The 12,160-nt window shown below is 39.9% G+C and overlaps 1 protein-coding gene and 1 long non-coding RNA gene across 9 annotated transcripts in view; one reads left to right on the top strand and one right to left on the bottom strand.

The window, feature by feature from the left end:
* Positions 1-144: 144 nt before the first annotated feature.
* On the top strand, positions 145-4,608 carry Adck1 (aarF domain containing kinase 1). 8 transcript variants are annotated; one of them, XM_022831412.2, is made up of 7 exons: positions 145-367; positions 1,352-1,491; positions 1,615-1,791; positions 2,096-2,211; positions 2,535-2,728; positions 2,948-3,340; positions 3,497-4,608. In XM_022831412.2, exons 3-7 carry the CDS (start codon positions 1,631-1,633, stop codon positions 4,172-4,174), a joined length of 1,542 nt encoding a protein of 513 aa, XP_022687147.1. In that variant the 5' UTR covers positions 145-367; positions 1,352-1,491; positions 1,615-1,630; the 3' UTR covers positions 4,175-4,608. The 8 variants fall into 8 exon arrangements, with proteins under 8 accessions (XP_022687147.1, XP_086824013.1, XP_022687149.1 ...); XM_086967887.1 differs by having other exon boundaries at positions 145-427; XM_022831414.2 differs by lacking the exon at positions 1,352-1,491.
* Positions 4,609-6,893: 2,285 nt separating this feature from the next.
* Positions 6,894-12,160, bottom strand: part of LOC111259416 (uncharacterized) — a 7,203-nt gene continuing 1,936 nt past the window's right edge. The window contains exon 2 of the long non-coding RNA XR_002679633.2: positions 6,894-8,733. This is a non-coding gene — a long non-coding RNA (uncharacterized LOC111259416). The remainder of the gene's footprint in view (positions 8,734-12,160) is intronic.

Genomic DNA, 12,160 nt, shown 5'->3' with positions numbered 1-12,160 from the left:
TGGTGCTCTTTTGTTCGGTATAACACCTATGTTTACTGAATCCGTAGCTACCTCTGGACGTATTTTCGTCGAATTTGTGATGCCACCTTTCAGCTAATCACATGTCCACCGCGCTCTTCTGATCTTATCCACGAACAGGTGACTGGTGCCATCTGGTCGTCTGATTAGTAAAGATCTATTAGAAGCACCACCAATAAGACTGGCTTGGCCTGACTGGTATTAGACTTAGAACACGGTGAGCCCTGTGGGCTCATGGTGATATGTAATGAAAATTTGTAATACTTCTTGCATCTGTTCCAACATGTCTAGCCAGCGCCAATAAATTTTACGTAGGAGATGTGAAGCAGCCACCGAGAACTACTTGCAGGTCGTTTTCTGCCGATTTTGTAACTAGAATCGGAGCGAACGATTGCCATAATTATCCAAAGTAGTTATCCAATTACATAACAGGCTATCCCCCAGCCAATTAGGTAATAAGCCGCAACAAACTTACGCGACATTTTAAAATTGTGTTGTTCAAAGACCAAATCCTTGAAAAAAAGTGCTATTTAAAGGTCGAGAAAAAGACATCTGCGTACACCTTGGCTTTAGAGCGTTTCGTGTCATCTTTATACTACTATCATGACTGTTTTCACTGAGACAATGATCGGCTGTTTCGTAAAACCGATTCGCCAATGGTTAAAGGATGGCTCGTATTTTATATAACACGGGTAAAGACTTGTTACTGCGACGGCTAAGCTGGCTAAGCATTATTTCCAATGTACTATCCTCACCGTACTTGGTTTTCAAAGTGAATTTGCTTTTTCGCTACCGTCACTGTGCAACGTTAATCTTGCGGAGACTGAAGATCGGATAAACCACATTCTCTATAATTTGGTTACATGTTTGTTAAGTAGTTGTGATTTCCGGGCGGTGTGTGCTAATGGCTGCTAGCAGTAATCGGTGCAAATGGGAAGTGTATTTTCAGAATTCATAAGTTGCGTCTATTATAACCTTTGGAGCCAATGTTGAAGTAGTGAATCTACATGCCGTTTCAATGTCAGACTTTCCTTACAGTCTACATAGTAATTCTGATTGCTACCGTGCGTCGGATGGAGAAACTTTGATTTTTTTCAAACGAATATTTGTGTACGGTATAAATCGTGATCTAAATCTCCTGATAAGGATGTTGTATGGATGGTCATATTACGCCTAAAGTAGACGCCTGAAATTCCATATTTGGTACTACCAGTGAGGCGAAATTTTGGTTAAATGTACATATATAATTACCATCATTAAAGTATCAGCAGGCTTGTCTTCGAACAGCGCCGGGCGTTTGGAGCCTTCGACTAACTAATGGTAACTCTTATAGAAGTTCTATTTTAACAGAAATTGTTTTCTGGTCTGCGGGAAAAAGTAAATCAGCAACCTGGAATTTGAAAATAATTTCGTCTTGATAGAGGCGGACAATTTCTGCCTAACTTGGGAACGTCTGGCATTCCACTAATAATAGTAAGTTTCTAAACGGAAAGACCAATTTGTCGTTTGATTTATAACCTACACTAGTGTTTTTCCTATGAATTTATGTATATAAAGAATGAATGCTGATTCTATTCGACCAGTTTTTCATTATAGGTGGCCATTGCGTGCAATGCTGGGGCGCGTTTTGAGGCTCGGTGTGGCTGGGGCTATGGTTGGAGGCTTCTATGTCTCATATCGGGACAACGATCTCAAGCATCTTGGTGTATGTCGAGTTGCCCGATCGGCGATAGCCGTCGGAAGTATTGTAATCGACTATAAGGCCTCGTTCCGGTAGGTATTCTCTTTATTTCGCTGTCTAATTTTTACTAAAAATCTACACTTTGTCATTGTGTTTAACAAGACCTGGCTCGAACGCTTTAGACTCTGTTTTCTTGCTTGGTATCGCAGCCGAAGGTGTTTCGCACGTGAAGGTGACTTTCCAACACAAAGCCTCGGAATATGTTGCCCAATACTGTTATCCTATACTTCGCTTCCTATCGTTGCTATTTTGAAAACCTGGTGCAGAAACGTCAACCAGCACCAGTTGGGAACTCAATATAACTGAGGATTACTTCCTTTGACTGTTCATTTGCAGAAATTTGAAGGAGACTGATGAGCAATATGCTGATACGCGCCATGGCTTTCACCAGCGCTGTGCGGAAAGATTGTTGAAATTATGTTGTGCCAATGGCGGCTGCTATATCAAAGTTGGTCAGTTTTTTTCAAGCTGAACTTGCAGTTCTCGTCTATATTTCTTTCTTGATCTATTATTAATGCTTTATTGGTGCTTCGCAACGTCTTCTGGCATGAGAGGTTAGGCAAGTTCTGTCACATTTTTGGCGATCCTCCATAATAACAAACCAATAAATGTCATTTATCAATCTTTTTTGTTTCACTGTACATGCATGTGCATATTCAATTGTTTGCGTCATCGAATAATGGCCAAAATATGCATTTGGGAATATCAAAAATTTATATTGTACAGTGTGGGTCATTGCTAGCTACTATGATAAAGTTGGAATTTTCATCCTCAGGACAGCACATTGCGGCATTAGAGTATCTCGTTCCTGAGGAATATACCACCACGCTAAAAGTCCTTCACGCAAACGCTCCCCAGTCTACACTAAGCTCAGTGAGAAAGGTGATCAAGGAAGAATTTGGCAAAGAGCTTGAGGAAATCTTTGAAGAATTTGATGAGGAACCGCTAGGCTGTGCGTCACTAGCCCAAGTAAGATAAGCACCTTAAAGGACGGCAACAGGTTCAACAGGCAAAAACTTAACCAGAGATAGACAAGTGCCTTCTAGACTCTTCCTTGAATCCGAATTTTATCTGCCGTCGCAGAATCACAATTGTTTATGCAATAATTTACTCTCACCCATTTATCTTCCGTTCTCAGGCACCGCGTGGCAGAAAACACATTATAACATTGACGCATCTACATTGCAGGTTCATAAGGCTAAGCTGAGGACCAGTGAAAACAATAATGGTGGGAAAACTGTGGCAGTCAAAGTGCAGCACAATGACGTCTACCAGAACTCATTCACAGATATGAAGGTTATGGAACTTTTGGGCAGACTTGTTGACTGGGGCTTTCCTGAGTTTTCGTTGCTGTGGCTCGTTGAGGAAACAAAGATTAATCTTCCAAAGGAACTAGATTTCGCTCATGAGGCTGGCAACTGCATAGAGGCCAAAAAACGCTTAAATCACCTGCCATGGTTACGAGTACCGTTTGTGTGGGAACAATGGACAACGAGGCGAGTTCTTGTAATGGACTTCGAACAGGGTGGCTTCGTTAACGACAAATCGTACTTGTTGAAACATAACCTGTCACCATACAAGGTATTTACGTTTGGGCATCTTACAGCTGTGCAGCTTATTTATTCGTTCAAGCCATAACTGCTAATTATATACATGCAAGAATATCAATGAGCAGTGGACAACTTTTGACTTATCGAATTTGCTTTTTACTAATGTTCACCTGCATTTGCTGTGTAGGTCGTCGGAAGACTGGGCCAAATGTACTCCGAAATGATTTTTGAGCAGGGCTTCGTGCATTGCGACCCGCATCCCGGCAATATTCTTGTAAATCCGAACGGTGACCTGATTTTACTTGACCATGGTTTGTACTCCAGACTGTCGACGAAGTTTCGTGAGCAATACGCTCGTCTGTGGTTAGCAATAATAGATGGAGACGTAAAAGGCATTGAGAGTGTCGCTATAGAAATGAAGGTACCCGCTAATCTGACAAAGATATTTACCAGTATTGTGGCGGGTCGTCGATGGAAAGCGGTTGCACAGGGCACTCTTAGCCAGAGCGGCAATGCATCTGAACTTCGCGAAATCAAGGAATTCGCTTCGCGACATATTGATCTAATTAACGCGGTCCTTCGAGCAGTACCACGAGAAATGCTCCTGTTATTCAAAACCAACGACCTGTTGCGAGGCATCGAAGCCTCGTTAGGTACTCGGCACGCAGCCAAATCGTTCGTGACTATGGCTCAATGTTGTGTTCGGGGCGTTTACGCTCGGAAGCTACATGAACCGAAACTATTAGCAGTGAATCGACTAATGTTACATGTACAGGAATGGTTCTACCTCATTAGAATATCTATTTATCAATGGCTCCGATGGTTCATGTTCACGTTAGCCGATAGCTTTCAGTTTAGTAAATAATTATATCGGCTTAAGTGTTTTATAATCGCCGCTCTATCCACCATGGATGCGCAAAGCTGTTTGCGAATGAAGTGTTTTTCTAAATTATTCTTCTCTATTTTCGATATTATATTAAGTATTTTCTATTCTCATTACTGAAGCTAAACCTAATAATAACTCGTTTATGGTAGTATGGTGTTTCGAAACGAAATCTGTTCGACAGTAGATGAAGCGGAAACTTAATCATCAAGGACGAACGCTTCGTATGTATGTTAATATTAAAATACAATGAGCGTGTTATTTCTGCTACTTGTTAGAATATATTTGTCGCTTGTCGACATCAAGTACTCATTATAAGCTATTTTATTGCTAAATCTTTTTGATTTTTGTAATAATCCGAATGATTCGTATATTGTAGAATGGGCTAGGAAATAAATTTCTGTACGATTGTCACACGTTTGTGTATCTTTCCTGGGCATGCTTGTACGTCTTGATTTATTAACAGTATCAATACAAGTTGACAAGTTTGCTTAAATGTCTCATATACATTTTTAATAAATTATTCTACATATAGACGACAAGCGAGGCGCTTTTGGCTACTTGTCGGCACGTGGTTATCTGAAACACAAAACGCTATTCTATGCACAGGCTTTTTCCTACTCGTCGTGGCAGTTCAATAGAAAATCGAAAGTAGGTCTTAACTCTAATGAGTTCCTGTGAAAGTAACTAAATGGTGACGACAGCCGTGACAGCAACTGTGAACGCGTTGTCCATCAAGGTGTGCGTCTAGCCATAGCCTCAATGGTAAATATCGCAAATGTAGTTTCAGCTGCGGTGTACCTCTGTAGGGTATTACCTATTGAAACAGTGAAACCACTAGTAGATACGACAATCAGCTTTTTTCACATTGAAGATAGCCATGTACGTGCGTAAATGGACCTAAATATTGTACGACTAAAATTAGGTGTTGCCTTATTATAGTTTGCGAGCGGTAATTGCTACGTAGGTTGTACTAAGCCTGACAAAGCTTCCCAAACCCATAGCCGTGTGCAAAAACAGACGCGACGATCCCGCGAGGGTTGTGCAGAGGGCGCATGTCTATTGCGAGATAGGGCGTAGCGTGAAGTGTAACAATCACGCTGAAAACCCCTTATGGCATAAACGGTTTTTACTATTCTACCGCTTTCTAATGCACTACCACATTCAGTCGCTAACAACAGAAAACAACAGAAAAACAACAGGAAATGTAGGTCCATCTAGGAGCGAGCGTTGCATGTTTCAAGTAAAAACCAGATCTCGTAGTAGATTTTGCCGTTTCCACCACCCCATGTATTCGCTTATATCCCATCATAGAAACATTCTTATTTACTGCATCTAACCAGACGTCTTTAAACGTTGTTTAGCGGATCGTTCTTGTTTAGTACGGGCTGACGATGGCTGTTCGGAACAGATTGGTAATTGCGCCACTTTTGAGCAAATGTTCACAGAGATCAGAAACGCGATCTGGGTTTTCAGATGGTACTTAGATATTTCTAAAAAAAGAACCAGGCAGAAACTCTGGTGTTTTGCTTCGCCTATTTGCCAGCTTCATGACGTCCATCATTAATTGATTGGCCTAAAATTAGCGTTGTTGGCCATACGTTGTCAACGGTTATTACGTGTAACATGAGCATCTGTTCTTCCTTCACTATTAAAGGATTTTGTTAGGACAAAGAGCTTATTGAATAAATCTGAATTGCGAAAACGGTGTTTTCGCTTATGGTGTTTACATCACATCACCGTTGTTATCTCGGGCGGAATGCGTCGATTCTGGCTCATTGACCGACTAGATTAATACGATCCTCACGGGTAACTTTCCTACGGTTTGATAATTCAGTACATGATACGCTATCATTCAATCTCGATAATAAAGCTTTTACATCCTTATTTGAACGTTTTTCACATCAGATCTTGCTAATAACTAAACTTGGATGAAGTTTAATGCGAGCCATGCCAGCTTAGGTGCTAGCCTGAATTCTAGTTTTCGGATTGTGCATAGAGAGGTCATCTTCCGTTACGGTTGGTTTGATTAAAATTGCCTCAATGTCAACCCGTGGATATTTTCACTATTGCAGTAGTGCTCCAAACGTCATTATCGAGTGTTCTGTAGATGTTACTAGCAGGTCTTCGACATAAAGAGGCCTGCAGGGGCGTCGATACGGAATCACTCCTATAATAGAAGGGTCATTTGCCGTCATGAAAGGCTTCTTGGTTCGTGGCCGGAGTAGGCAATGGCAGAGCCTTGGGTTTCAAGGTAATATCAGCAGAACGCCATTCTCTCTATTGCTGAGGGTTCTACCATCTCTGCGGTTATCGTTCTTTACTTCATTCAGTTTGTTGCTTGTTAGTAGTTACGCAATCTAGTCATTGTAAACATAAAGCTTGCTATTGGATCTCAGTACGATGAGGACTGTATGATGCACAATTATCAGACGACTGAGTTCCCTTACAAATAGATTTTCTAGTCCGTTCATTGCGCCGTCAAAATTGTATATCGTCCATTGGCCGACAAGCCGATGGCTTTACAGAGATGACCACATCGAGCTCACCTCCGTGCAGTGCCTTTACGGGCCTATATGCTACTGGATAATGGAACTTTCGGCGCATGTTCAACTTAAACTTTTATTATTTTATAGTATGTGTCTTTTTGATAAATGCACTCGCAGGCTCAATTGAATGCAAAAAAAAAAAACGACAGCTCTAATACTTTAGATTTTGTTGTCACTCCTTCATGTTCTTAGGCTCATTTGCGAAATCTTGATAACTGACTAGTTACTTTTATATTATATCCGCCTCGTAGGTCTATTGTTCGATGTGTGGTTCAAGTTTATGAATCACTGCTTGGGAGCGTGACGAGATTGCTTGTAACTGCACAGATGTCCAGATTAGGCACTACACAGTATATACAATATATACACTAAAACGAATTCCATTTTGATAGGTTATAATAGAGTGCAAATAGATAGCATTTTTTTCGAAACAATATTATAGAATTTGATCGGCACACGTGTTATCTTCACTAATCTTTGTCCATTAGTCTATTTGTGTTCAAAGATTATGCCAGTGACTGAGTTTTCATGCCTCGACTCGCATTAGTAGCTCGAATATATGTAGAGAGCCCAATATCTGCACTATCTAGCATTTTAGCCTTTCAATTTCACAAAAGGGGAATTTCACAAAAGTAGAAGATCAAAAAAAAAGTCCATTTGTCATAAACCTATCTCACATGAGCCGAGGACACCGCTTGGAGTAGAACAATCAGGCAAATCTAATCTGTACCGAGAGAAATCCAACGAGTTCCTGCGCCAGTCGATACCAGAGAGATGCCAGAGAAACCACATCAATGTTTCGAAATAACCATCAACGGAGAAGTATTATTAATGTATATATATATATATATATATATAAAGATCTCTTAAGAAGATCATTGAGGTTATTATATTTCCTTTGGCCAAACCGTTTTAGAGTACTATCGTTTCGTAATGATTTTTCGAAACCAATTTATCGTAATGATGTAGGAAAAATGCGAAATTGGTATGGCAGCATCACCGTCAAAATCCATTTTCCACGTAAGCATATGAGAGTGTATTAAACGTTTTTAATGGATTGACAGACAGGCATTACAGACCTCGATGACAGCTGCATTTGATTTTTAAGAAATTTCATTTGTTTTTAATTAGTCTAAAAGATCGTCACGAAGAAGAAATGGCTCAAATGACAGAAAGTATTAAAATGCGACTCGTTTTATATCAGCGAAAATTGGAAGAGGGATGTTTAATTGAGATTGTTTTCTGTAGGCCTAAATCCGGGACTATTAGTTTTTTTTTTAATGGCATATGAGACGCAAATGAATATTTGGGCTTGAGCTTAAGTAAAAAAGATACGATCGTAGCATATATTATTATGTGTACACTGGACGCTCTTTAAGCCAACGTCTTTTTTGTATAGCATTATTTGTTCGGCAAAATTATTTGTTATCATCAGGCATACTATGCTTTTCCGTTGATAATATTAGATGATGTGCAGTTACACGGGTCTATAGAAATGATATTACGGGTCAGAGTTCGCGTCTACCTACAGATCTGAAGAACTCTGCATTTAATACACACTTACCATCATGCTGTATAACTTGAGGCAAATTCCAATGGAAACTTTAAAAAAATTACTGCTACATTTGTTACCGATGTAATGATTGGAAGAGTGAAAATCTTTAGCGTTCCTTTTCGGGTCCTTGCAGGTGTCTATGTAAATGACCAAACATTTGAGTATTATTATTCAACTGTGACTATAGGGTAAAAGTAGCACAAATCGCGTCCTCATAAGATCAATGAGAACGGCGCAAGGGGTGAAAAATTTTAATCCGACCGCATCTAAGCGTGTGCATATATCTGGTTTTTGTATGTTTCTAGGACCGTATCGTGCACCGCCGCTTCCACAAGTATGAAGTCCCTCAGTAGAGTGCTACGGGCAAGGAGTTATGCTACGTTGTTACGTGGGCAAACCTCAGCCAAATCGTTGGCCGAATGCGATGCAACTCCTACCTAAAAGAGAAGGCAAACCACGAGTAAATAACGGCGATGTTTGGATTGCAACGGCGACTAAAAGTAACTGTTGCACCCGCTTTTAAGTTGCGATATAAATGGTTAAGTATTCACTACCAGGCACTATTACTTGGCAATGAGATACGGTCAACGCAAGGGTATCAAGGACAACTGTTTGTGATGGTATTCAAATTTTATTAGACATAGTAATCATAAGAAAATGCATCTCATTGCAGGCAGCATTTTAATCGGTGAATGGTTTTGTTGTTTGCGGTTGATTTTTGAGCCCACCGGTCAACGTTATTGCCGATGCGGCAAAAGCCGCTATTTAATGAAAATTAGTAAATTGTTATTAAGTAAGTGAATCTCTACTATTTTCTAGCTATCACTCCAGCGGTGCAGTGTTTGCTGCATTGGGGTGAACTAAAAGTGTTAAATTGAAACTTTCGTATGCAGACTTTACGGCACCTTGGGTCTTAGGATCGATTGCAAACTGCTATTACGTAATATATGGAGTATTATTGATAAAAGCGTACTATAATTAAAGAAAGATCCACGTTCACTTTGAAGCATCAGTGGTCCGCTCGAATTTTCCTATTGAGTCAATTAATAACAAAAAAGTAAACATAGTAAGAAATTAACAATAATAGGAAATAGATATTTTAGGTGTTTGACAACTGTATTTGGTACTAATTCCAGACCTGTACATGTAAATGTACACAAATAGGTTAAATTAGCTAAATATAACTCTATTGGTAAACTCAACAGTATCTCGAATGACTGTATTGCAATTGCAAACATTTGCAAAAATATACCGCGAAAAGGCTCGAGCTTGCATGCTACGATAGCTCTAAGAGCTTTATTAACAAACCTTCGAGAGTGCGTGCTACCTTTGATCCAGATAGGTAAATAGAAACCTAATAAACGATAATACAATAGAGGGTACCAAGAATTTGCTACTTTATAATGCCTACCAGACAAACATCATCATCACAACAAAGTCATCGTAGGCACAGATTTCACATTTGTTGCCATAAACGGCAGCTTTTCCTGCAACGATCAGATTCATCCGATTCGACGGTCTCGGCAGTCGTTAGTAAAATTTTTGGTGTATGACATAATATAAAGCTCCTGAAAACGTTTTCATACGATTGGGCAGCCTGCACACATCAGGCGGACCATTGTATTTGTTCGAGGAAAAATGCATCGGTTACAAGTATACGTCACGCTCCAATGAGTCGCTTCGCGGTGTATCATGAAGTGACTGTAACTTGACGACAAACAAAGTCGTGAAATATTGAATATTTGTAGAAAACAACAGCTTGTAACTTATTTAGTTAACGGTAAATAGTTAGTACTCTGCTGCCACGTGGACTGGTAGTTCATTTCGATACTGTAAAGAGAAGCTAGGGAAGCAGTTAACATCAATGATCTGAGAACTAGCTGGAGAAAGCCACTGGGACTTGCTTGCATGCAGGTTTTTATGATATTATAAATCTCAACTATGAGGTCATACCTCGTAGCTAATTAATCGATTACAACGAATCAATCGAAACAAGCAATTATGTAAAACAGAGTGAAGAATTGTGTTGTGTACCATGAATAACTATAAGAATAGCAGGAAATTGTAAAGTAAATCCAATTTAACTATTCGCACATTAAATTCCTGTCCTATTTCATTTACAGATCAAACCTCACAGTAGTCACATAGTCTCTAAGTGTTTTGAAGTGAGTGATTTTCGGCTGCATCCTGTTTCTCTAAAGAACGAAAATGATGTGCGTACCGGAGAGTGTGCATGTGCTGCTGTGGAAGGCCAGAACAGTGTCAAACTCCACGTTCAAATGCAAGGAGCGAATAGTGTGTGCTAAAGAATCGCCGGATCACTTTTAGGAAGCCTGGGTAACAGTCTGACATCCTTGATGGGTCATGCTGAACAGTTTTGAAAAATATTGAAAAATAAAAGGTTGCAACAAAGGGTCTTCAGGGGACCCTTAAATACGATCTCATGCAGATCCGTTAACAACTGCGTACCTAGCGTCCTAACTTTTCCTCGTTCCAAACCCTACAAAAAACACCTGAAGGAAAAAACATGTGAAATAATCGAGAAAAGTCTAATAAACGTCGGGAATAGAATGAAGGTATATTTATGCGCCTGGATTCGAGGAAAACGATTGGCTGATAAAAATTGTTTCAAAAGGGACAACTAAGATTTGAAAGATTAATGCACATGCAAACGTAGTACAAAGCCTGCTTCCCAATCGCTGTTCGACAGAGTAGCTAGTTTTTTGCAGCCATTGGAGACTGCTAATATGCATTGCAGGATCGGCGATTATGGGTCTTAAAGGAACCGAACACTTTGCAGTGTTACACCTTTGTACCACTGTGCAGGAGTGCAGGCAGGCATGTATCTGTTTGGTATACATGACGGTGCATACATATAAGCACAGAACATTTAAGCATATATTGGAAATATGAGGTATGTATATGCGAAAAAAGTCAAGATTATGAAATGTAACCACATCAATTCTTTTCAATATATGAATAATTTTCTCTTCGTACTTAGCACTCTTTAGTAACCGAATTGTACATAATCCATATGTGTATAAACCGGCAAGCACTCTCCTCCATGATGTTCGCGGCAACCGATCAGCAGGGCTCTTTGAACTCACATTTCGTGTGTTTCTTTTAGGGTACCTATTAGTTGCAATATGTTACGATACCTAAGCTCTGTCGTACGAACCCGTCAAGTCATAGCTTGCGAGGTGCACCTCCCGGTCCACGACACGGCCCTCAGGAAGGGCATCAGGTAGGCAAAGGGGCTATTGTGTTTTGTCAAACTCGACCAGCTGGTCAAGCAGCAGGATAAGGCCGTTTTTAAACTGAAGTTTTTCCTTTTTGTCGAGAGCATTAATCTCCAAGTTTCCGAAAAATAATATAAGGAAATTCATGCGAACGGAACAGGTAACGTGCGAAGACAGTCGTTCTATTCGTAGTGCATTATATCGTAGAGCATTATTATACCTATTTGGATGTTTCTGCCATTTCGCAATGCACCGAAAAACAGACCCATGCTTAACCCGAAAGAAATTGGATGAAATAACTGTGAGTATATGACGAGTATTGATTTTAGGTATAACTTGTTTTGTAAGTGTTGGCCTTTTAGAACAGATAATTTTGCAGGAGGCAAAAAATGGTTAGGTACAGCAATAATATATGGCCGCTAAGAAGATCACAGAGAATCGCTCGGATGTATAATAACTACTGGGTCATTTTTCTGGAACAGCGATTGCATTTTGTTATAGGCAAAGTGCCTTTGAAAACTCAATCTGATATTTTAACAAATTGACGCACGAATTAAGGAGGACTACAATTGGGCACCACTATATAATGGCATCTCGACAGAATATCACTATTTTTTATTTGTCT

This window comes from Varroa jacobsoni, unplaced genomic scaffold (assembly GCF_002532875.2).
Source record: "Varroa jacobsoni isolate VJ856 unplaced genomic scaffold, vjacob_1.0 scaffold_330, whole genome shotgun sequence".
NCBI lineage: Eukaryota > Metazoa > Arthropoda > Arachnida > Mesostigmata > Varroidae > Varroa > Varroa jacobsoni.
This window is presented reverse-complemented; position numbering and strand designations above follow the sequence as displayed.

What these genes read in the sequence shown, in the direction of transcription:
- Adck1 (XM_022831414.2), top strand. Translation starts at nt 1,631, where the DNA reads ATGCTGGGGCGCGTTTTGAGGCTCGGTGTGGCTGGGGCTATGGTTGGA. An exon ending in GCTGTGCGTCACTAGCCCAA is followed by an intron (nt 2,729 to 2,947) that starts GTAAGATAAGCA and finishes TCTACATTGCAG; the next exon opens with GTTCATAAGGCTAAGCTGAG. An exon ending in ATAACCTGTCACCATACAAG is followed by an intron (nt 3,341 to 3,496) that starts GTATTTACGTTT and finishes TTTGCTGTGTAG; the next exon opens with GTCGTCGGAAGACTGGGCCA.